This window comes from Acanthochromis polyacanthus, chromosome 10 (assembly GCF_021347895.1).
Source record: "Acanthochromis polyacanthus isolate Apoly-LR-REF ecotype Palm Island chromosome 10, KAUST_Apoly_ChrSc, whole genome shotgun sequence".
NCBI lineage: Eukaryota > Metazoa > Chordata > Actinopteri > Pomacentridae > Acanthochromis > Acanthochromis polyacanthus.
The window spans coordinates 11596431-11619051 of record NC_067122.1 but is presented as its reverse complement, the minus strand read 5'-3'; the positions used below and the strand labels follow the sequence as shown (position 1 = coordinate 11619051).

Below are 22621 nucleotides of genomic sequence, written 5' to 3'. Positions count from 1 at the left end.
ATCTCTCCTTCTACTTATTCATTTAATCACTCATTTGAATTTTGACATTAAATCTCTTTTCTTTCATTTTACATGTTTTTTCTTTATCTTTGTCTTGATGTAAAGTCTATCTTCTGCCTTCACTTTTAGCTGCACAGCTAATCACACAACCAGCAACTATAGACAGCAGAGACTAACCGTGATGTTTCCACTATGAAAATGTGAGTGCATAAGCATTAGTTTGATCAAGCATATTGTTAAAGTGAATTTGGGAAACCCTCTGGTAGCCAAGTGGTTACATCTCTGTCTAGATAACAGTTTCTCCCTCCCACTCTTCCCCCTCTCTTAGGTGTTTGTGTGGGTGGTCGACAGAAGAAAAAACAACTGTGCAGTTGTGGGCTCACCTGTGGCCAGTTACCTACCTACTCTATAAAACATGGGCCCAGACATTCATTCTCTGCAAGACTGTTGACAAAGACACATCAAAAACCTCAGGCTCTGCACTGTTTCCAGCTACTTGCCTTTGTTTGTTCTGCCTTACTTTCTTTGACCAGATGCCTTGTCTACCTCAGTAACACCTATCACAAATGAGGTGAAGAAAGACTGAGGTACTGGTCAGTGACGCTACCATCACATAGCAGGACAGCATTGCCCAGGCACGACCAGCTGTACGGTGCACTGGGAGCGACCCACTGGATTGGAGAACCCCAGAGGCAGCGACCAGACACCGGTCTTCAGCACTCCACAAGAAGAAACCTCGAAAACACCCAGTGCCCTGAAATAGGCCCTACAGCAAAGAGAAGTTACTTCCAGAAAAATGGATATGATGGCTTGGAACATAAACACCGTTACACCAAGTCCTCATGATATCCATGTCTACGTTTGCACTTTACAAAGGCCAATTGTGGAATACCCACCACAACTACACTCCCTGTCAAAAGTTTTAGGACACTTTCTCATTCAAATGAAGTAGAACCTGTCCTACAACTTTTGACAGCGGGTGTATCTACCAAATTTGGCACACATATGCAGCACATCAGGCTGAACAAAAAAGTCAGTGACAGCCACATTCCAAACCCAACAGGAAGTGAGCTATTTTGCGTTGAATGTCAGATTTTGCCAATTTTTCATTTTTTTCTAGAGCGAACTCCTCCTAGGGGGAAACTCCAATTCTCCTCAAATTCGGCCAGTACATACAGGAGGCCTTAATGATCCAAAGTTATTAAAATCTTTTTCTAAAGTCAAAGGGCATGTCCGTGGCAGCCTCTGGAATTTTGATCCTTTGCCATGAAATTTCAGATGCTGTGTAAATGCCCTGAACATGCTCCAATCTGCCTGAAACTTTACATGTATGATCAGAGTCCTGCCCTGATCATATCCATTTGATGAAATACACCCCCTGTCAAAAGTTGTAGGACAGGTTCTACTTTATTTGAATGAGACAGTGTCCTAAAACTTTTGACAGGGGGTGTATGTTGTCCTTCTAGTGGGCCAAAATGGCACAGAGCTCCAATCCAAGTGCATTCAAGACTTTGTCCGATCATTAACCACACTCTCTAATGAGGAGGTTCCCTTCCAGTGGTGAAGTGATCAAGAAGTGCCATGAATGATAGAAATGGCTCCTGTGTGCTGCACCCTGCCTAGCCTACCCAAACCCAGACAAAGACTTTCACCTACAAGCAGGCTTCTCAGAACATTACCCCAGTACGAGACTATACCAGCTATCAAGACAAAAAGAGTGGTTGCCTTGCAAGTAAAGCGCTCCTGGCGTGAGAACACAAATACTTAGATTGTCAAAAATCACTATGTTCAATGTGGGCCATAAAACATTTTTCCAAATACAGTGAAGGACAAAAGATCATCATTTGAACATGCCACCTGCCAATAACCCCACATCTCATTATATGTTGAAATGGCAGCAGTCCTAATCACCCTCCAAACCACAGCCAAAGATGGGATCCATAAACTGCCAGTCTGTGAGGATTCAAGCTATGCACAGCTCAGCTTTACCTGTCACCTCCCACCGTGGAAACAAAATGTCTCCAAGACATCCAGCAACAAATCAGTGAAGCACCAATATCTTACACATGCATGCGATAGCCTTGTCACTCGACACACCAGGCAAGTTGACTGGAAAAAAGTCAAAGGCCATTCATGCCTTCAAGGATCTGACAAGATCTTCAGTGATCACACTGATGCACCTGTCAAAGCAGGTGCCCTGCAGGAAAAACATGGGAACTCCAATCCGTTTCACCCACCCATTCAACCCACGCACTTCATGTGGTCAGTCATCATCAAAATCAGGTGCCTGCTATGCAAGAAGCTTCAGCAATATTGAAAATGTCTCCCCAAATATCCTCATCCAACATAGCATCCTTTGAAAGTCAGATGCTGCCAAACTTAAGCTCATCGGCTATCTCACTGAACCTGTTGCCAACACTATCTCATACTCAGACTTACACAGCTTACCTGACCTTTATGACTTCCTCTGAATCAAACCATTGCTAAGTGTTACAGATGCCCTGCTTCTTTGTGTTCCCAAAATCACACTTTTCCAAAGCTACTGGTCAAATCCAGCAAATAGAAACCATAAGGCTCCCCTCAAATGAATGAAAACCAATTGTTAGGGTATCCGAGACAGAAATGGGCCCCATAAACATCCACCAAGGCTAACTGGCACTTTGCAAGTAATCATCTTCACGGACTACAAACTCCCTGACAAGAGCACACAGACAGCCCCCAGACATTAACTTATCGTACTCAACCTACCTTCTCCTTCTATCTTCAATTCCACCATTCAGGTTAAACAGTGACTTGAAGTGCTGTGTTGCCAAATGATGTGTCTGTTTGATCCTTACCACCTTTTTGAAGCACCTAATGAGGTCAATGATACCATCATCTGACGTGGAGTGCATGTAGGATCAAAAAAGAGAGAGGAAATCCCGAAGCATAGAAGTGCTTCACATGCAGCACGGTTCCAGTAACCTGATTTTAGTATTTCAATGGTTGAATCTCTGATTAAGTAATAATTCCTCATAAACCTTCATGGATCCACTTGAGCAAACTTTTACCCTACAGGGCTAAAGTCAGGACTTTGTAGAGGCCAGTCTAAAATCTTAAATTTCGACCATCTAAGCCATTTTGTTATCACTTGTGATGTGTGTTCGGGGTCATTGTCTTGTTGAAACATCTGATTCCATTCAAGTCAAAGCCTTCTGTCTGAGGATTTTAGATTTTCCTGAAGAATGTGACAGTAATCCTCATTATTCTACTTATTTCTTGTACAGCATCATTTCCACTGGTAGCATCACAGCCCCAGGGCATAATAATGCCACCACCATGTTTGAAGGTCGGCTTGGGCATACAACAAATTTATGATAGAACCAAAATGCATGACTCTTCATTGTGACAAAGACACATGTCCACCACTCTGCCATGAAAAACTAAATGAGAGGAAAGACTGCAAACTCAAGACTGCCATGATGTACATGGTCTCAACAAGTGCATGTAAACTTTTGCTCTCAGCTGCAGACTGTGTGAGAAAAGTGCTTGTTTTGATCAAAATTAGTAACATAGAAAGTTCATCTGAATGTGAAAATGTTTCTAGTTTTGATATTTTATGAAATACTGAACATCCATCCATCCATCCATTCTCTATACACCACTTTATCCTCACTAGGGTCGCGGGGGGTGCTGGAGCCTGTCTCAGCTGACTCGGGTGAAGGCAGGGGACACAATGGGCAGGTCGCCAGTCTGTCACAGGGCTACATACAGACAGACAATCACTCTCACATTCACACCTACGGGCAATTTAGAGTAACCAATTAACCTCAGCATATTTTTGGACTGTGGGAGGAAGCTGGAGTACCCGGAGAAAACCCACACATGCACAGGGAGAACATGCAAATTCCATGCAGAAAGATCCCAGGCCCAGGCCGGGATTTGAACCGGGGATCTTCTTGCTGCAAGGTGAAAGTGCTAACCACTACAACACTGTGCACCCCAATACTGAACATGTGTTACAGATTATTGCTATTCAAACGTAGGAAAGTGATATTAAAATTACTGTTGTTTTTGTGTGAAGGGCTGCACAGTTAGAGTAGACTTCTTGCTTTCTGTCTTTTCATGAAATCTGTATATATTTTTTTGTCAGTCAAAGATGATGTTGGAAACAGAATCTTCAAGAGCTTGCATGGCCAGCAGACAAACAAAGGCAGTTCACAAAGTTGTAAGTTCTACAGCAACTTATTAAAAAATTTCTGGTGTGTAACTTCTGTTACAGTCTTCACACTTACTAAAGCCAAACTACATCCTGCTGCTTGTCATATTCCGCTAGGTGGTTATAAAATGAAAATACAAACATTTCCTGAATGAATGAATTTTGTGGGTCACAGTACAATTACTCTGAGATGTTGCTGTTCTCAGCTGAAGACGAGCTTTTCTGACAGATGTGAGGATCTGATCAGCAGGTTGATAGGAGCAGAAAGACTAAGAAACTACTGTAAATAAGCATCTCAGGGAACACAGTCAATCAACAGATTGCTTTATGAACAAATCTAAGTCTATTTCACATGTTAGGCTTCAGCACACTCATGGGATTAAGTAGGTATTATATTTTTTTAAAATCACTCAAAGATTTGTTGAAGTAAAACTGAGAATTTGCATGAATTTATTCTTATTGGAAGAGATCAGTATTTCAAGCAAATCTCAAGCTTTCTGTAGACATATTCACATTTAGCAATGGACTTGAGAATACACGCTTTCTTCACACTTCAACTCCGTCTTCTTCTTTCCTTGTGTAGCTTTCCTTCCAGAGAAATGCAGTGAAGTATAATTGATATCATGTTCACCTTCAACCTGTGGAGAAAATCAAAGGATCGTTATGACAGTAAAATATTATGTCAAACAGCAGGGAATCGTATTACTGAAATAACCATATTAATGTGATTTAGTATCATGACTTACAGTATCAACCACAGGTTGGCTCAAATTGTCAAGTCTTGCTTGTGATGAGGTGAATTCTATTCCTAATGAGGAAAAAAACAAACAAAATATTATGTCCTTAATCTGACTTTATATTAGGAACCTCAGCTGATTGAACAAGTTTAATTTCATTTTAGAATTTTATTTCCCTATTTCTTATTATTGTCATCAGTTCAGTGTACAAATATGAATTAATAATATTAATCAACAAAGATCTTTTAAATTAGGCCAGATGTTTGAAACATTTAAAGTAAAAATCACAGCTGTATTAAAATGTGAAACTCAACAAACAACTCTTACCATTTAATCGTTCCTGTGCTCCTCTTTGTGTTTGGTAACCGATGAAAACAATATTTATAATCACAGAAATGGCCAAGCAGATTATTGCTACCACCAGAGCAATCATCTCAGGTCGTGTTGTTTGTGAAAGAGTTTCTGAAAGAGAAGAATTATTACTGATGATGTTGATATATTTTATATATCTTCAGTGCTGAACATAAAATCATACCATTGGTCAGAGTAGTTCCATTTCCAAACACTATCTGTCCACATGTGACCACAGCACAGTAGTAAGTCCCAGCATCAGAGGAGCTGAAGGTCTTAGAGGAGCGATAAACACAGCTCTTCTGAGTGTCAGATCTCTTCTCACATTCATCAGGTCTGTTTCCATCAGTGAAGATGATGTCTGGATGAGATTTATCTGATCCAGGTCTGAACCAGAACACACTCAGATCTCCTGAACATGTTTTCTTGTCAGAGTCAGAGAAGACTGAACACTGGAGAGTCTGTGATTCTCCTGGATGGACTGAATGTGATGCTGTGGACTGAACAACAGTGTAGTCTGATGTCTTCTGACTGTCTCCTGTGTAATGAAAAAACTGTTAACAGGATGAGACTTCAAAGCACAATTTGAAAGTCTGACATCAAATGTGACTTTAGTAGTTTCACGTCATACTTGTATTTATGTGAACAGGGATTACTAATATTATTCTTTCCTTGAATCAGTGTTTGAAAGCATCTGGATACAAATAGAAGAAATGCACGTTGAATGTAAATTTAAATAGAATTTAAATAAAATTGTTTTGGTGAATTTTAAAACGTGTTGCAATGATTTTTCTATAAACGGTTATACAATATAGCTGCAGTTGTTAAAGCTTTTGCAAAACTTCACAAAAGTAGCTCATATTATTACCTTTTATGATCAAATACATCCCACTCCATTTAGAACTGCCAAACCACTCAATGGCGGCACAGTGATAGATTCCCTCGTCCTCTTGGATTGTACTCAGTATAGTCAGATTGCTAAAATTTTCATCATTATTGACTTTATATCTTGAGTTAGAAAACTCTGGTTCAAACTGAGGTGTGAGAGATTCCTGCAGAATCACAATCAGTTTCAGATCATCACCGACTCTTTGCTTGTACCAGTGGACTTTTCTCGAGGTCACCCTACTATCAGGCAGTGCACATGTGAAGGTCGTAGATTCACTAATTTCAACTGGGATCACTGGAATTAGCATATCTAAATTGAAAGAAAACATCAGATATATAAAAGAGTCAGTCACAAAGATGAAGGAAATTTACCGAAAAAAATGTCATGGAAAAATGATTTTTAAAAAACACTTACATCCTTGATGAAGAACAAGCAGTGTAATCCACAACACGATCATCTTGAAATTGTCTCCTGTCAGGGACGTTGTTGCTGTTTAAATGAGTGTAGGAGGTGATGTAACTTGGCCAAGATCCTTTATGTCACACTGCCAAAGACATCTGATTGGTTGTCACAGAATAAAGATTCAGAAGTGCACTTCCTGTCATGTAGGTTCTTTGAGAACTGCATTGCATTGCACCTTGTTCTTCTCCATTTACTCACTTATTTTAAAATATTTTGCCAAAGCCTTTTGTCTAAATGAATGATACAGTCTCATATCAGAGTTAATCTTTCTTTGTTCAGTAATGTCCATCCTCTGCCTTCACTTCTTGCTGCACAGCTAAAGACACAATCAAGAACTTCAAAGAGCAGAAATTTCCTGTGATGTTTGTCACTGCATTTTTTTGGTGAAAGTGTGAAACTGGATGATAACTTGAATTTATATAAGTCAGGGACTGAAATGTGAACAACAAAACAGTGGAGGCACTGAACTGATATTTATATATAAACATTATTATTTAACCAACAACATCTTACAAACTACATTGCACTATTAACACACACTAAGACAATTCACACAAAATAAACAATGATGTGAATGTGAGTGAAGGGCCAAAAAGTGGCCAAAAAGTTCGATTTTGGTTTCATCTGACCAGAGAAGAGAATGCAATATAACAATGCATAATTTGATCATCATAAGGTTAGACAGCACTGTTTTCAGTAGTTCCAATAAATGAGTTCATTTGAAGAATGGAGTCCAAGACAGTAGAATAAATATCTCTCTTTGTCTTAATGTGAGTCTGGTGTTCCGAGAGGCATTGTCAGTGGAAGTGAAATCCTGTTGACGTTGTTCTCAAGATCATGATCCCTCCACCCTGCAGGGTTGGAACCAGTCGGAGTGTTTCTGGCAGACTTTTGGTATTTTGTAGACCTGATAGTGACTTTAGATGTGGTCCAGTCACTTGGGTAAATTATGCCCGTAATGCATCTTGGATGTCTGGAGGTGTGTGTTGTTGGATCCTCTGAAGGTCTGCCTTGTCACGACCTCCTCCTTGGAGCACAAACTTCACACCATCCTAAAAGATCTGGAAGGCTTCTTCTTTTAAGGCTGCACATCTTATTTGGTGACTGTACTGTTAGCATCCACAACACAGTTTATTACCACAAGCAACACACAATTTGGTTACCGTGGCAGCCAATTAAAATATTTATCGACGTGATAAGTAGGTGCTCGCATTTACAGTATTCAGACAGCAGCATTTGCTATCTAACACAGTTGTCTCCTTTGATGGTGGCAGATCAGACAACATAAAAGAAACAATTCCTTTCAAAATATAACTTCAGGCCACTTTATGTGAAGTTTGTGGTTGTTGTGCTTCTGCGAGCAGACACAAGCAGTCACAACTAATAGGTAGCTAATCTATTAGTTCTAAGGATTTTAAAGTATAGGTGAGAAACGGGAAGTACAGTGCCTTGTGAAAGTATTCGGCCCCCTTGAACTTTTCAACCTTTCGCCACATTTCAGGCTTCAAACATAAAGATATAAAATTGTAATTTTTTGTGAAGAATCAACAACAAGTGGGACACAATCGTGAAGTGGAACGAAATTTATTGGATATTTGAAACTTTTTTAACAAATAAAAACCTGAAAAGTGGGGCCTGCAATATTATTCGACCCCCTTGCATTAATACTTTGTAGCACCACCTTTTGCTGCAATTACAGCTGCAAGTCGCTTGGGGTATGTCTCTATCAGTTTTGCACATCGAGGGACTGAAATTCTTGTCCATTCTTCCTTGCAAAACAGCTCGAGCTCAGTGAGGTTGGATGGAGAGCGTTTGTGAACAGCAGTCTTCAGCTCTGCCCACAGATTCTCCATTGGATTCAGGTCTGGACTTTGACTTGGCCATTCTAACACCTGGATACGTTTATTTGTGAGCCATTCCATTGTAGATTTGGCTTTATGTTTTGGATCATTGTCTTGTTGGAAGATAAATCTCCGTCCCAGTCTCAGGTCTTTTGCAGACTCCAACAGGTTTTCTTCCAGAATGGTCCTGTATTTGGCTCAATTCATCTTCCCATCAATTTCAACCATCTTCCCTGTCCCTGCTGAAGAAAAGCAGGCCCAAACCATGAGGCTGCCACCACCATGTTTGACAGTGGGGATGGTGTGTTCAGGGTGATGAGCTGTGTTGCTTTTACGCCAAACATATCGTTTTGCATTGTGGAAAAAAAGTTTGATTTTGGTTTCATCTGACCAGAGCACCTTCTTCCACATGTTTGGTGTGTCTCCCAGGTGGCTTGTGGCAAACTTCAAACGAGACTTTTTATGGATATCTTTGAGAAATGGCTTTCTTCTTGCCACTCTTCCATAAAGGCCAGATTTGTGCAGTGTACGACTGATTGTTGTCTTATGGACAGACTCTCCCACCTCAGCTGTAGATCTCTGCAGTTCATCCAGAGTGATCATGGGCCTCTTGGCTGCATCTCTGATCAGTCTTCTCCTTGTTGGAGGTGAAAGTTTAGAGGGACGGCCGGGTCTTGGTAGATTTGCAGTGGTCTGGTACTCCTTCCATTTCAATATGATTGCTTGCACAGTGCTCCTTGAGATGTTTAAAGCTTGGGAAATCTTTTTGTATCCAAATCCGGCTTTAAACTTCTCCACAACAGTATCTCGGACCTGCCTGGTGTGTTCCTTGGTCGTCATGATGCTCTCTGCACTTTAAACAGAACCCTGAGACTATCACAGAGCAGGTGCATTTATACGGAACACTTGATTACACACAGGTGGATTCTATTTATCATCATCAGTCATTTAGGACAACATTGGATCATTCAGAGATCCTCACTGAACTTCTGGAGTGAGTTTGCTGCACTGAAAGTAAAGGGGCCGAATAATATTGCACGCCCCACTTTTCAGGTTTTTATTTTTTTAAAAGTTTCAAATATCCAATAAATTTCATTCCACTTCACAATTGTGTCCCACTTGTTGTTGATTCTTGACAAAAAATTAAAATTTTATATCTTTATGTTTGAAGCCTGAAATGTGGCGAAAGGTTGAAAAGTTCAAGGGGGCCGAATACTTTCACAAGGCACTGTAACAATCAAAACTGACTGAATAATGAGATCTCAAGGACATAAAAGACAGGGAGCATCACCTGGATCTGATTATGACGAATTATTAAAATGTGGGCAGGAGAAAAGTTCCAAACGTCTCTGGATCTTGAATAAAACTGTCCACTAGCTATGACCAAGCAAAAAAACAAGCACAACTACACACAATTGAATTTTTGTTCACAAATCACTTTCAATAAATGCCCACATTCTCTACTATCATAGTATATATAGATTTTGGCACAATTGATTAAATTGTAGGGGTGCTTCTGAGTCCCATCAATTCCCGCCACCCACTACTCATTTAGGTCATGCGATTCAGTATCTATACATAACGTACACATGCATAACACACGCCTGTGCTCAGTGAAAGGTCATTTTGTTTGTGGGTTCATCGATATCAAATGGCCACATTCTATGTTGCTGTGACTTCTGTCATGATTTCAGCTATTGCAAATGACACAATGATTGAGCAGCCTTAGCAGAATAGTTTCTGAGTGCTTTTTTTGTTTGTTTTGTGTCGTTGCTTGTTTTCGTGTGTTTTATTGTGGTGCTTGTACTTGTCATTCTGTAGTTAGTTTAATAAATGCTCTTGGTTTCATAAATGTGCTTGATTGCATGTAAGTCTAGCTGTCTCAATGGTTTTGTTGTTCACACTTTGTTTCAGAAATTATATAGATTCTAACCCAGCTATTCAGAATGAACTGTCCCCTTCAATCATTTCCCCAATTATTTCTGAGGCTCTTCTTGACTGCACAAATAGGAGTACTTCATATATAGCCTTGTTCCAGTAACCAGATCTAAGTATTTCACTCGTTGAATATCTGATTAAGTAATGATTCCTCATAAACCTTCATGAATCCATTTGAACAAACTTTTACCCTACAAGGCTAAAGTCAGGACTTTGTGGAGGCCAGTCTAAAATCTTAAATCTCGACTAACTAAGCCATTTTGTTATCACTTGCTATGTATGTTTTCCTGAAGAATGAGGAGGTAATCCTCATTATTCTACTTATTTCTTGTACAGCATCATTTCCACTGGTAGCATCACAGCCCCAGGGCATAATAATGCCACCACCACGTTTGAAGGTAGGCTTGGGCATACAACAAATTTATGATAGAACCAAAATGCATGACTCTTCATTGTGACAAAGACACATGTCCACCACTCTGCCATGAAAAACTAAATGAGAGGAAAGACTGCAAACTCAAGACTGCCATGATGTACATGGTCTCAAGTGCATGTAAACTTTTGTTCACAGTCGCAGACAGTGTGAAAAAATGTTCACATTTTGCTTAGAATTAATAACACATAAAGTTCATCTGAATGTGAAAACATTCTTATTGAAAACATTTATGTTTGATATTCATATTTTGGATATTTTGTGAAATATTGAACATGTGTTACAGATTATTTGTATTCAAATGTAGGAAAGTAATGTTAAAATTAGTGTTTAGTGTTGCTTGTTTTTTTTTGAAGGGCTGCACAGTGGATGGGTGGTTAGCACTGTCATCTCATAGCTACAAGATTTCTGACTGGCCCTGGGATCTTTCTATGTGGAGTTCATATGTTCTTCCTGTGCATGCGTGGGTTTTCTCTGGGTTCTCCGCCTTCCTCCCACAGTCTAACGACATGCATCAATAGTGATTCTAAAATTATCCAAAAATGTGAATGTGATTTTGCTTGTCTGTCTGTATATGTAGCCCTGTGATAGACTGGTGACCTGTCCAGGGTGTCCCCTGCCCTCCCCCGAAATCAGCTGGGATAGACTCCAGCCCCCCTAAAACTTTACAGAGGATTAAGTGGTGCATAGATAATGGATGGATGGATGTTTTTTTGTGAATAATGGAAATTATGGCTACACTGGCATGCATAATATGACCCAATTCCACGTGGTAGTTTCTATTACTGCACACTTTGAACTTCACTTTGAAGATGGATTATTAGCCAAGTATGATTCTCAAGGAGACAGGACATTAAATCAGCAAAATAAATTTACAAAAAACTTGCAAAACTCTTTAAAAATGAAAAGAATCCCCTATGGATTCATCCAATTTATTTGTCCAGTTGCCTAACCATATTAGACACACAATGCTAAGATTAAAAAAAAAAAAAATACAGATACACCTCTGATTGTGTAAAGTTCAGATTGTGGATGTAGTTTTGAGCATAATATTGAATGAATTACATTCTCCAATAATGTAACACTATGATTCCTGGTTTCTGTTTTTTCATGAAATCAGCATTTTTTATTCTGTCAAAGATAAGGTTAGAAACAGAATCTTCAAGAGCTTGCATGGCCAGCGGGCTAACAACGGCAATTCACAAACTTATAAGTTATACAGCAAATGATTGAAAAATATTTGGTGTGTAACTTCTGTTACAGTCTCTTCACACTAACTAAAGCCAAGCTACATCCTGCTGTTCGTCATATTTAGCTAAGCGGTTCGAAATTGAAAATACAAACATTTCCTGAATGAATGTAATTTTGTGGGTCACAGCACAATTTCTCTGAACTGTCATTGTTCCCAGCTAAGGAGGATAGACACGTGTACCTGATTAGCAGGTTGGAATAGGCAGAAACACAAAGAGATTACTGTAAGTAAAAATCTCAGGGAACACAGCCAACCAGCAGGCTGTTTTATTAACATCTCTAAGTCCATTTCACAAGTGAGACTTCAGCACACTATAAAACTGAGAATTTGCATACATTTATTTTCATTGTATGGGATCAGTACCTTAAGCAAATCTCCAGTTTTTCATCAACACATTCACATTTAGCAATGAACCTGAGAATACACACTTTCTTCACACTTCAACTCCGTCTTCTTCGTTCCTCGTGCAGCTTTCCTTCCAGAGAAATGCAGCGCAGCGTAATTCAGATCATGTCCACCTTCAGTCTGTGCAGAAAATTAAAGGAGCGTTATGAAGTTAAACTGTTATATCAAACAGCAGGGAATCGTATTATTGAAATAACCATATTAATGTGATTTAGTATCATTACTTACAGTATCAACCACAGGTTGGCTCAAATTGTCAAGTCTTGCTTGTGATGAGGTGAATTCTATACCGAATGAGGAAAAAAAGAATATTATGACCTTCATCTGATTTTATATTAGGATCCTCAGCTGATTGAACAAGTTTAATTTCAATTTTGAATTTTATTTCCTTATTTCTTGTTATTGTCATCAGTTCAGTGTGCAAATATGAATTGATATTTATTTTTATCAAAAAAGATCTTTTAAATTAGGCCAGATGTTTGAAACATTTAAAGTAAAAATCACAGCTGCATTAAAATGTGAAACTCAACAAACAACTCTTACCATTCAGTTGTTCCTGTGCTGCTCTTTGTGTTCGGTAACAGATGAAAACAATATTTATAATCACAGAAATGGCCAAGCAGATTATTGCTACCACCAGAGCAATCATCTCAGGTCGTGTTGTTTGTGAAAGAGTTTCTGAAAGAGAAGAATTATTACTGATGATGTTATTAACATATTTTGAATATTTTCAGTGCTGAACATAAAATCATACCATTGGTCAGAGTAGTTCCATTTCCAAACAGTATCTGTCCACATGTGACCACAGCACAGTAGTAAGTCCCAGCATCAGAGGAGCTGAAGGTCTTAGAGGAGCGATAAACACAGCTCTTCTGAGTGTCAGATCTCTTCTCACATTCATCAGGTCTGTTTCCATCAGTGTAGATGATGTCTGGATGAGATTTATCTGATCCAGGTCTGAACCAGAACACACTCAGATCTCCTGAACATGTTTTGTTCTCAGAGTCAGAGAAGACTGAACACTGGAGAGTCTGTGTTTCTCCTGGATGGACTGAATGTGATGCTGTGGACTGAACAACAGTGTAGTCTGATGTCTTCTGACTGTCTCCTGTGTAATGAAAAAACTGTTAACAGGATGATACTTCAAAGCACATTCTGAAAGTCTGACATCAAATGTGACTTTAGTAGTTTCACGTCATACTTGTATTTATGTGAACAGGGATTATTAATATTATTCTTTCCTTGAATCAGTGTTTGAAAATATTTGGATACAAACAGAAGAAATGCATGCTGAATGTAAATTTAAATGCATTGAAATTAAAATTGTTTTCGTGAACTTTTCAATCTTTTTGCAATGATTATTCTGTAAACATTTATACAGCATAGCTTCAGTTGTTAAAGCATTTGCAAAACTTTACAAAAGTAGCTCATATTATTACCTTTTATAATCAAATATGTCCCACTCCATTTAGAACTGCCAAACCACTCAATGGCGGCACAGTGATAGATTCCCTCGTCCTCTTGGATTGTCCTTAAAATAGTCAGATTGCTAAAATTTTCATCATTATTGACTTTCCATCTTGAGTTGAAAAACTTGGGTTCAAACTGAGGTATTAAACTTTTCTGCTGAGTCACAATTAGTTTCAGATTATCTCCAACACTCTGCTTGTACCAGTGGACTTCTCCATTGCTGATATCAGTATTAAACAGAGCACATGTTAAGGTTGTAGATTCACCAAGTTCGACTGGACTCACTGGAGTGAGTGTATCTGAATTGAAAGAAAACATCAAATATATAAGAAATTAAGTCACAACAATTTTGGAAATACATGGTATAAAACTGTCTTGCAAAAACGATTTTAAAAAACCGCTCACATCCTTGATGAAGAACAAGCAGTGTAATCCACAACACGATCATCTTGACATTGTCTCCTGTCAGGGACCTTGTTGCTGTTTAAATGAGTGTAGGAGGTGATGTAACTTGGCCAAGACCCTTTATGTCACACTGGCAAATGCATCTGATTGGCTGTCAAAGAATAAAGATTCAGAAGTGTACTTCCTGTCATGTTGGTTCTTTGAGGATTACATTGCATTGCACCTTGTTCTTCATTTGCTCACTTACTTTAAATATATTGCTCAAGCTTTTTGTCTAAATGAATGATCTCATATCAGAGTTCTTCTTTCTTTGTTCAGTAATGTCCATCCTCTGCCTTCACTTCTTGCTAGCTAAAGACACAATCAAGAACTTCAAAGAGCAGAAATTTCCTGTGATGTTTGTCACTGCATTTTTTTTTTTTTTGTGAAAGTGTGAAACTGGATGGTAGCTGGAAATGTGAACAACAAAACAGTGGAGGCACTGAACTGATATTTATATGTAATTATTATTATTAAACCAACGGCATCTGTCTAACTACACCGCACTGTTAACATGAATTCAGACAAATAACAACACAAAATAAACAATGCTGTGAATGCAAGTGAAGGGAAAAACAGAGAAGAGAAAGAAATAATATACTACAATATTTGAACATCATAAGGTTATTGACAGCAATATTTTCAGCAGTTCCAATAAATGAGTTCATATAAAGAATGGAGTCCAAGACAGTAGAATAAATACCTCTCTTTGTCTTAATGTAAGTCCTGCCAGGGGGATGCCAGTCAGAGTGTTTCTGGCAGCCATGTAGTCATTTCTAGGCCTGATAGTGACTGGGCATGTGGTCCAGTCACTTGGGTAAATTATGCCCATGATGCATCTTGGATGTCTGGAGGTGTGTGTTGTTGGATCCTCTGAAGGTCTGCCTTGTCACGACCTCCTCCTAAGATAACAAACTTCACACCATCCTACAAGATCTGGAAGGCTTCTTCCTTTAAGGTTGAACACCTGGTTTGGTGACTGTACTGTTAGCATCCACAACACAGTTTAATACCACAAGCAAGACACAATTTGGTTGGCATGGCACCTGATTAAAATATCAGTTTACGTGATAAGTTGGTGCTCGCATTTATAGTATTCTAGAAACGTTTAATATCCATCCACCATTACATGATGGCATGGGTATTTTCCGAGGTGACAATACCAGGGTTCATGGGACTCACATTGTGAATGAGTGGATAAGGGAGCATGAGAAATAATTTTCACACATCAGTTGGCCTCCACAGAGTCGACCTCAGACCCGTTGAGAATCTTTGGCCTGTTCTGGAGAAGACTTTGTGCAGTGATCCGACTCTCCCATCATCAAAACAAGATCTTGGTAGAAAATGAATGCAACTCTGGACAAAAATAAACGCTGTGACATTGCAGAAGTTTATCAAAAAATGATGCCACGGCTAATGTGTGTTGATCTCAGAGCTAAAAGTGGTTCGATAAAATATTAGAGTGGCAACTTTTTTTTGGATAGGCAGTGTATATTTAGAGTAACTTCTTCATAGTTTACATTCAAGTATCTGTTCTAATAAGTAGATGAATTCAATAAGTGTTACTCCATTACTCCAAAAGGGAGTGAGATTTGAATGAAATGGACAAATGACCACCTCATTAGATTTCGGCAGTGATGCGGTTTATAGTCTAGATCCACAGATTTGTTCAAGATTTCGGTATCATTGTGAGATAGCGGCACGGCGTCACTGTAACTATGAGAACAAGTGAACACTATGTCAGCTGACTGCTGACGATCACATGATTGCGATCCTACCACTAATCCACTGCTGTGGACTTATCAGGACTTATCTTTCGGAAATCACACAAGGAACAATTGATTAAATTGTGGGGGTGTTTCTGAGTCCCATCAATTCCCGCCATCCGCTACTCATTTAGGTCATGCGATTCAGTATCTATACATAACGTACACATGCATAACACACGCCTGTGCTCAGTGAAAGGTCATTTTGTTTGTGGGTTCATCAATATCAAATGGCCACATTCTATGTTGCTGTGAATTCTGTCACGATTTCAGCTATTGCAAATGACACAATGATTGAGCAGCCTTAGCGGAATAGTTTCTGAGTGCTTTTCTTCTTTGGTTTGTGTTGTTGCTTGTTTTCGTGTGTTTCATTGTGTTTGTACTCGTCATTGAGTTTTTAGTTTCATAAATGCTCTTGGTTTCATAAATGTGCTTGATTGCATGTAAGTCTAGCTGTCTCAATGGTTTTGTTGTTCACACTTTGTTTCAGAAATTATATAGATTCCAACTCAGCTATTCAGAATGAACTGTCCCCTTCAATCATTTCCCCAATCATTTCTGAGGCTCTTCCTGACTGCACAACTAGAGGTGCTTCATATATAGCATTGTTCCAGTAACCTGAGTGAAGTATTTCACTGGTAAAATATTCAGTTCCATAATGATTCCACATAAAAAATCCTGGATTAATCTGAGCAAACATTTACCCTGCAATGTTCAAGTCAGTGCTTTATGGATTCCAGTCTAAAATTTTAAATCCAGACTAATTAAACCATTTCTATGCCACTTGCGATGTGTGTTTAAGGTCACCATCTTATTGGAAATCTGACTGCATCCAAGTCCAAGGTCCCCTTCTGGCTAAGAATTTTAGGTTTTCTCAGAGGATGTGGACATGATGCATCTGCTTCTTTAATTCATTTACTTTGTCTAAAGCATCATTTCCACTAGCAGCACTAAAACCCCAGAGCATAATACTGCCACCACCATGCTTGAAGGTACGTTTGGTGCTTTTGGGCATATAATAATAATAATAATAATAATAATAATGATATAACTTATGTAAGAACCAAACTGCAAGATTGTTTTTTGTGACAAAAACAATCATTTCATCATGGAAAATTAAATTATAGGGATCTTTGGAAATTCCAAGTTGCCATGCTATGGATGGTCTCTAAAAATGGAAAACTTAGTTCACAGATTTATGCTGTCAAAAACACTTGTTTCGCTCAGAATCAGTGACAGAGAAAGTTTGTCTGAAAATATTGTGTATATTGTATTCTGTGGAAATATTGTTATTGAAAACAAGATTGATGTTTCATATTTATATATTTTTAAAAAATATATTTTATGAAATATTAGTCATGTGCTACAATTTTCCTTTTTTATTCAAGTGAGTGGATGTAATGCTAAAATGTTTCATGGACTGCGGTCAGTGCCGATCTATATGCAGAGGTGTGTGTGTGGTGCATGCAAGGCTCACTGCAAAAACAAATAAACAAAAAAGGGGAAAATAACCTATCTGGGATTATGCTTTTGGGATTTGCCAAAAGTGGAAAATCAAAGTATGTCAGATGAAAGGAATCTTTGCTTGCAGTCTCTAAATGAACAACATGATAATACAGTGCCCTCCACAATTATTGGCACCACTGGTTAAGATGTGTTGAAAACCGTGAAATAAATTCAATTTTTATTAAAGAAGCATACTCTCACACTGAAAATTGTTGAAAAATGTATTATAGGAGAAGATTAGGTGCTGTTGTACAAAGTATTAACATCAGTCGTGCTAATAATTGTGGCACACATGATTTGAAGTAAATGAATTATTCTTAATGTGTGATTTTTTTCCCCCATTGAATAAATGCACATGAATTAAAGGTTGGATTTTCCTCTTTTTTTCATTGTGGTCCTATATTATTTAGAAAAAAACTGAATTTATTAGAAGCTAAAGAAGACATCTTAACCAGGGTGCCAATTATTATGGAGGGTGCTGTATATGCTTGTAAATGATCAGGCACACAACACATGGTGTAGTTGTCAAATCTATTTTATGAATTGATGCTGCTTTTTCATACTAATCAATGAGACAGCAACCACTAAAAACAACTTGTCATTTAGTCAGCGTTGTTTTTTCCTGAACAGTAGAAATTACTAACTGCTTGTTCACATTAGTACATGCTTTGTACTGTGCTTCACGGGTTCATTAGTAGCCAAGAGGAATTCTGAAGAAGAATTCTTGACAAGTTTATTTCTCAAGTGAGGCTTTATCACAGTGATGGGATCGAGGAGATTTTGTCTTTTCTCAAAAAACACATTGCTTTCAATGAAACTGAGAATTTGCATTCATTTATTTTCATTGTAAGAGGTCAGTACTATAGGTGTATCTAAAGTTTCTCATAGACACGTTCACATTTGGCATTTAACTTGAGAATACACACTTTCTTCAGTCTTCAGCTCCGTCTTCTTCGTTCCTCGTGTAGCTTTCTTTCCAGAGAAATGCAGCGCAGCGTAGTTCAGATCATGTCCACCTTCAGTCTGAGCAGAAGATAAAATGTTCATTATAAAATCATACTGTTATAATGAGCAGCTGAGAATCATTAGTAAAATACCAATAAATAATGTGATTTGGTGTCATGACTTACAGAATCAACCACTGGTTGCCTCAAGCTGTCCCGTCTTGTTTGTGATGAAGTGAATTCTATTCCTAATCATCAACAAAAACAAGAATATTATGCCCTTAATCTGACTCTCTATTTAGGACATAGAATAGGTTTAATTTAATTTTTGAATTTTCTTTCATTAGTTCTTGTCATTGTCATCAATACAATGTGTAAATTTTAATTGGAATTAAATTAAGCGATGATGAAATTTTTATTAAATGTGTTACAATTTTCTTTTGTAAGAAAATTCCCTTACCTGTGAATTGTTCTTGTGCTGCTCTCTGTCTTCGGTAACAGATAAAAACAATATTTATAATCACAGAAATGGCCAAGCAGATTATTGCTACCACCAGAGCAATCATTTCAGATCGTGTTGTTTGTGAAAGAGTTTCTGAAAGAGAAGTAGAATAATTACTGATAATGATGTTAACATATTTTGTATATCTTCAGTGCTGAACATAAAATCATACCATTATCCAGAGTATTTCCATTTCCAAACAGTATCTGTCCACATGTGGCCACAGCACAGTAGTAAGTCCCAGCATCAGAGGAGCTGAAGGTCTTAGAGAAGCGATAAACACAGCTCTTCTGAGTGTCAGATCTCTTCTCACATTCATCAGGTCTGTTTCCATCAGTGTAGATGATGTCTGGATGAGATTTATCTGATCCAGGTCTGAACCAGAACACACTCAGATCTCCTGAACATGTTTTCTTGTCAGAGTCAGAGAAGACTGAACACTGGAGAGTCTGTGATTCTCCTGGATGGACTGAATGTGATGCTGTGGACTGAACAACAGTGTAGTCTGATGTCTTCTGATTGTCTCCTGTGTAATAAAAAAATGTTAACAGGATGAGACTTCAAAGCACATTTTGAAAGCCTGAGAAAAATCTCAAATGTGATTTTAGTAGTTTTACATCTTACTGATATGAACAGGGATTAATAATATTATACTTCAGCTGAATCAGTGGGTAAAATAGCATCTGGATTTATATAGAAGAAATTCATTATATGTGTAATTTTATTTAGATTGAAACTGAAATATGTTTAGCAAGTGATAGTTATTCTTCAACAAGTATACAGGCTTTAATGGTTAAAATGTTTGTCAAACATGATGAAAGTAGCTCATATTATTACCTTGTACTATCAAATATGTCCCACTCCATTTAGACGCTGTGCCATAGAATGCAACGACTGCACAGTGATAGATTCCCTCGTCTTTTTGGATTGTTTTCAAAATAGTCAGGTTGCTAAAACTGTCATCATTATTAACTTGCCATCCTGAGTTTGAAAACTCTGGTTCAAACTGAGGTTTTGCATGTTTCCGCAGAATCACAATTAGTTTCAGATTATCTCCAACACTCTGCTTGTACCAGTGAACTTCTCCATTGCTGATATCAGTATTAAACAGAGCACATGTTAAGGTTGTAGATTCACCAAGTTCAACTCGAATCACTGGAGTGAGTGTATCTGAATTGAAAGAAAACATCAAACATATATGAAGTTAACTCACAACAATTCTGGAAATACACCATTTAAAATTTTCACATAAATATGAGAAAGCACTCACTTCCTTGATGGAGAACAAGCAGTATAATCCACAACACGATCATCTTGACATTGTCTCCTGTCAGGGACCTTGTTGCTGTTTAAATGAGTGTAGGAGGAGATATAACTTGGCCAAGACCCTCTTTGACACACTGGCAAATGCATCTGATTGGTTGTCGCAGAAAAAAAAGATTCTAAAGTGCACTTCCTGTCACAGTGATCTCGTCCAAGGCTTTGAGAATTGTTTCACCTCTTTCTCATCCATAAGCTCACTCCTTTTAGTGACAATGTCAAAGTATTTTGCTTTCATTAATTTTACAAGCTTGTCTTACATTTATTTTCATCTTTGTTCTGTAAGGTCCATCTTCTGCCCTCACTATCACCTGCACATCTGAACACACAGCCAGGAACTTCAGACAGCAGAGACGTCTTGGTTCATCCAAACATATATTAAAGTGAATTTGTGAAGCAATCTGGTAGCCAAACGCAGGATTGCAGAGTGTGCCACAGAAACCAAAAGTCTATTGTTTACACCAGGCTGTAAGTTTTTGCTGTTCACTGTCCAAACAAATAACAAATGTGCTATATTTGCAAAAGCATTCGCTCACCTATCCAAATAATCAGAATCAGGTGTTCCAATCACTTCCATGGCCACAGGTGTATAAAATCAAGCACCTAGGCATGCAGACTGTTTTTACAAACATTTGTGAAAGAATGGGTCGCTCTCAGGAGCTCAGTGAATTCCAGCGTGGAGCTGTAATAGGATGCCATCTGTGCAACAAATCCAGTCGTGACATTTCCTCGCTCCTAAGTATTCCACAGTCAACTGTCAGCTGTATTATAAGAAAGTGGAAGTGTGTGGGAACGACAGTAACTCAGCCACCAAGTGGTCGGCCACGTAAACTGACGGAGCAGGGTCAGCGGATGCTGAGGCACATAGTGCCAAGAGGTCGCCAACTTTCTGCAGTCAGTCGCTACAGACCTTCAAACTTCATGTGGCCTTCATATTAGCTCAAGAACAGTGCTTCAGCAGAGAGGTTCATGGAACGGGTGTCCATGGCCGAGCAGCTGCATCCAAGCCATACGTCACCAAGTGCAATATATAGCGTGGGAAGCAGTGGTGTAAAGCACGCCTCCAGTGGACTCTAGAGCAGTGGAGAAGCCTTCTCTGGAATGACCAATCATGCTTTTCCATCTGGCAATCTGATGGATGAGTCTGGGTTTGGCGGTTGCCAGAATGATACTTGTCGGACTGCATTGTGTCAAGTGTGAAGTTTGGTGGAGGGGAGATTATGGTGTGGGGTTGTTTTTCAGGAGCTTGGGCCCTTAGTTCCAGTGAAAGGAACTCTGAATGCTTCAGCATGCCAAGACATTTTGGACAATTCCATGCTCCCAATTTTGTGGGAACAGTTTGGAGCTGGCCCCTTCCTCTTCCAACATGACTGTGCACCAGTACACAAAGCAAGGTCCATAAAGACATGGATGACAGAGTCTGGTGTGGATGAACTTGACTGGCCTGCACAGAGTCCTGACCTCAACCTGATAGAACACCTTTGGGATGAATTAGAGCGGAGACTGAGAGCCAGGCCTTCTGGTCCAACATCAGTGTGTGACCTCACAAATGTGCTTCTGGAAGAATGGTGTATATGTGTGTGTCTGTGTGTGTCTGTGTGTGTGTGTGTGTGTGTGTGTGTACACGTGTTTATCTATACCGGTGGGGACTTCAACCTGACTATGTGCTATATAGGTGGGGACTCGTGTCACGGTGGGGACCAAAAATGAGGTCCCCACGGGGGGAAACAGTGTTTTCTTGGCCATGTTGTTGTTACTGAAAAAAGTAAAAGTGCAAAAATGTTTCTTTAGGGTTAGGCATTGTTTTGGTCTGGGTTAAGGTTACGGGTAGGGTTAGGGTTAGGGGTTAGATATGAATGGGAGTCAATGGTAAGTATCCACGGGGATATAAGAACCAGACATGTGTGTGTGTGTGTGTGTGTGTGTAAAGTACTGTTTTTTATATATCTTAAACATTTAGTTAAGTATTAATGTGTTCCAGTTCTTTGTATTTAAATGTAGAGCTGCAATGTTAAACTTTTCAAATGGACCATGGTGACTGCTGATATAGATGCAGAGGTGGGTTTGTGGTAAATGTAAGGAATTCATGCCAAAATACATTAAGTAATTAAAAGATCACCTGTTTGCAATCATTGCCAAAAATTGCAAGTCAAAGGATGTTGC

The 22621-nt window shown here is 38.8% G+C and overlaps 2 protein-coding genes across 2 annotated transcripts in view; both read right to left on the bottom strand.

Annotated features, from left to right (window-relative positions):
- Positions 1-4702: 4702 nt before the first annotated feature.
- Positions 4703-22621, bottom strand: part of LOC127535821 (uncharacterized) — a 133967-nt gene continuing 116048 nt past the window's right edge. The window contains exons 6-8 of the mRNA XM_051954698.1: positions 5263-5397; positions 4945-5006; positions 4703-4836 (exon numbers count right to left, since the gene is read on the bottom strand). Of these exons, the coding sequence (XP_051810658.1) occupies positions 4714-4836; positions 4945-5006; positions 5263-5397 (320 nt within the window). The 3' untranslated portion in view covers positions 4703-4713. The remainder of the gene's footprint in view (positions 4837-4944; positions 5007-5262; positions 5398-22621) is intronic.
- On the bottom strand, positions 18277-20889 carry LOC127535768 (uncharacterized). The gene is made up of 6 exons (XM_051954465.1): positions 20409-20889; positions 19976-20308; positions 19311-19664; positions 19097-19231; positions 18823-18884; positions 18277-18715 (listed from the first exon to the last, which is right to left on the bottom strand). Exons 1-6 carry the CDS (start codon positions 20449-20451, stop codon positions 18587-18589), a joined length of 1056 nt encoding a protein of 351 aa, XP_051810425.1. The 5' UTR covers positions 20452-20889; the 3' UTR covers positions 18277-18586.

Excerpts from the sequence above, each read along its gene's own strand:
- LOC127535768 (XM_051954465.1), bottom strand. The coding sequence starts at position 20,451 with ATGATCGTGTTGTGGATTATACTGCTTGTTCTCCATCAAGGAA. Across the intron at positions 20,309-20,408 it reads GCTTGTTCTCCATCAAGGAA|ATACACTCACTCCAGTGATT; the intron begins GTGAGTGCTTTC and ends CTTTCAATTCAG. Across the intron at positions 19,665-19,975 it reads GACATATTTGATAGTACAAG|GAGACAATCAGAAGACATCA; the intron begins GTAATAATATGA and ends TTTATTACACAG.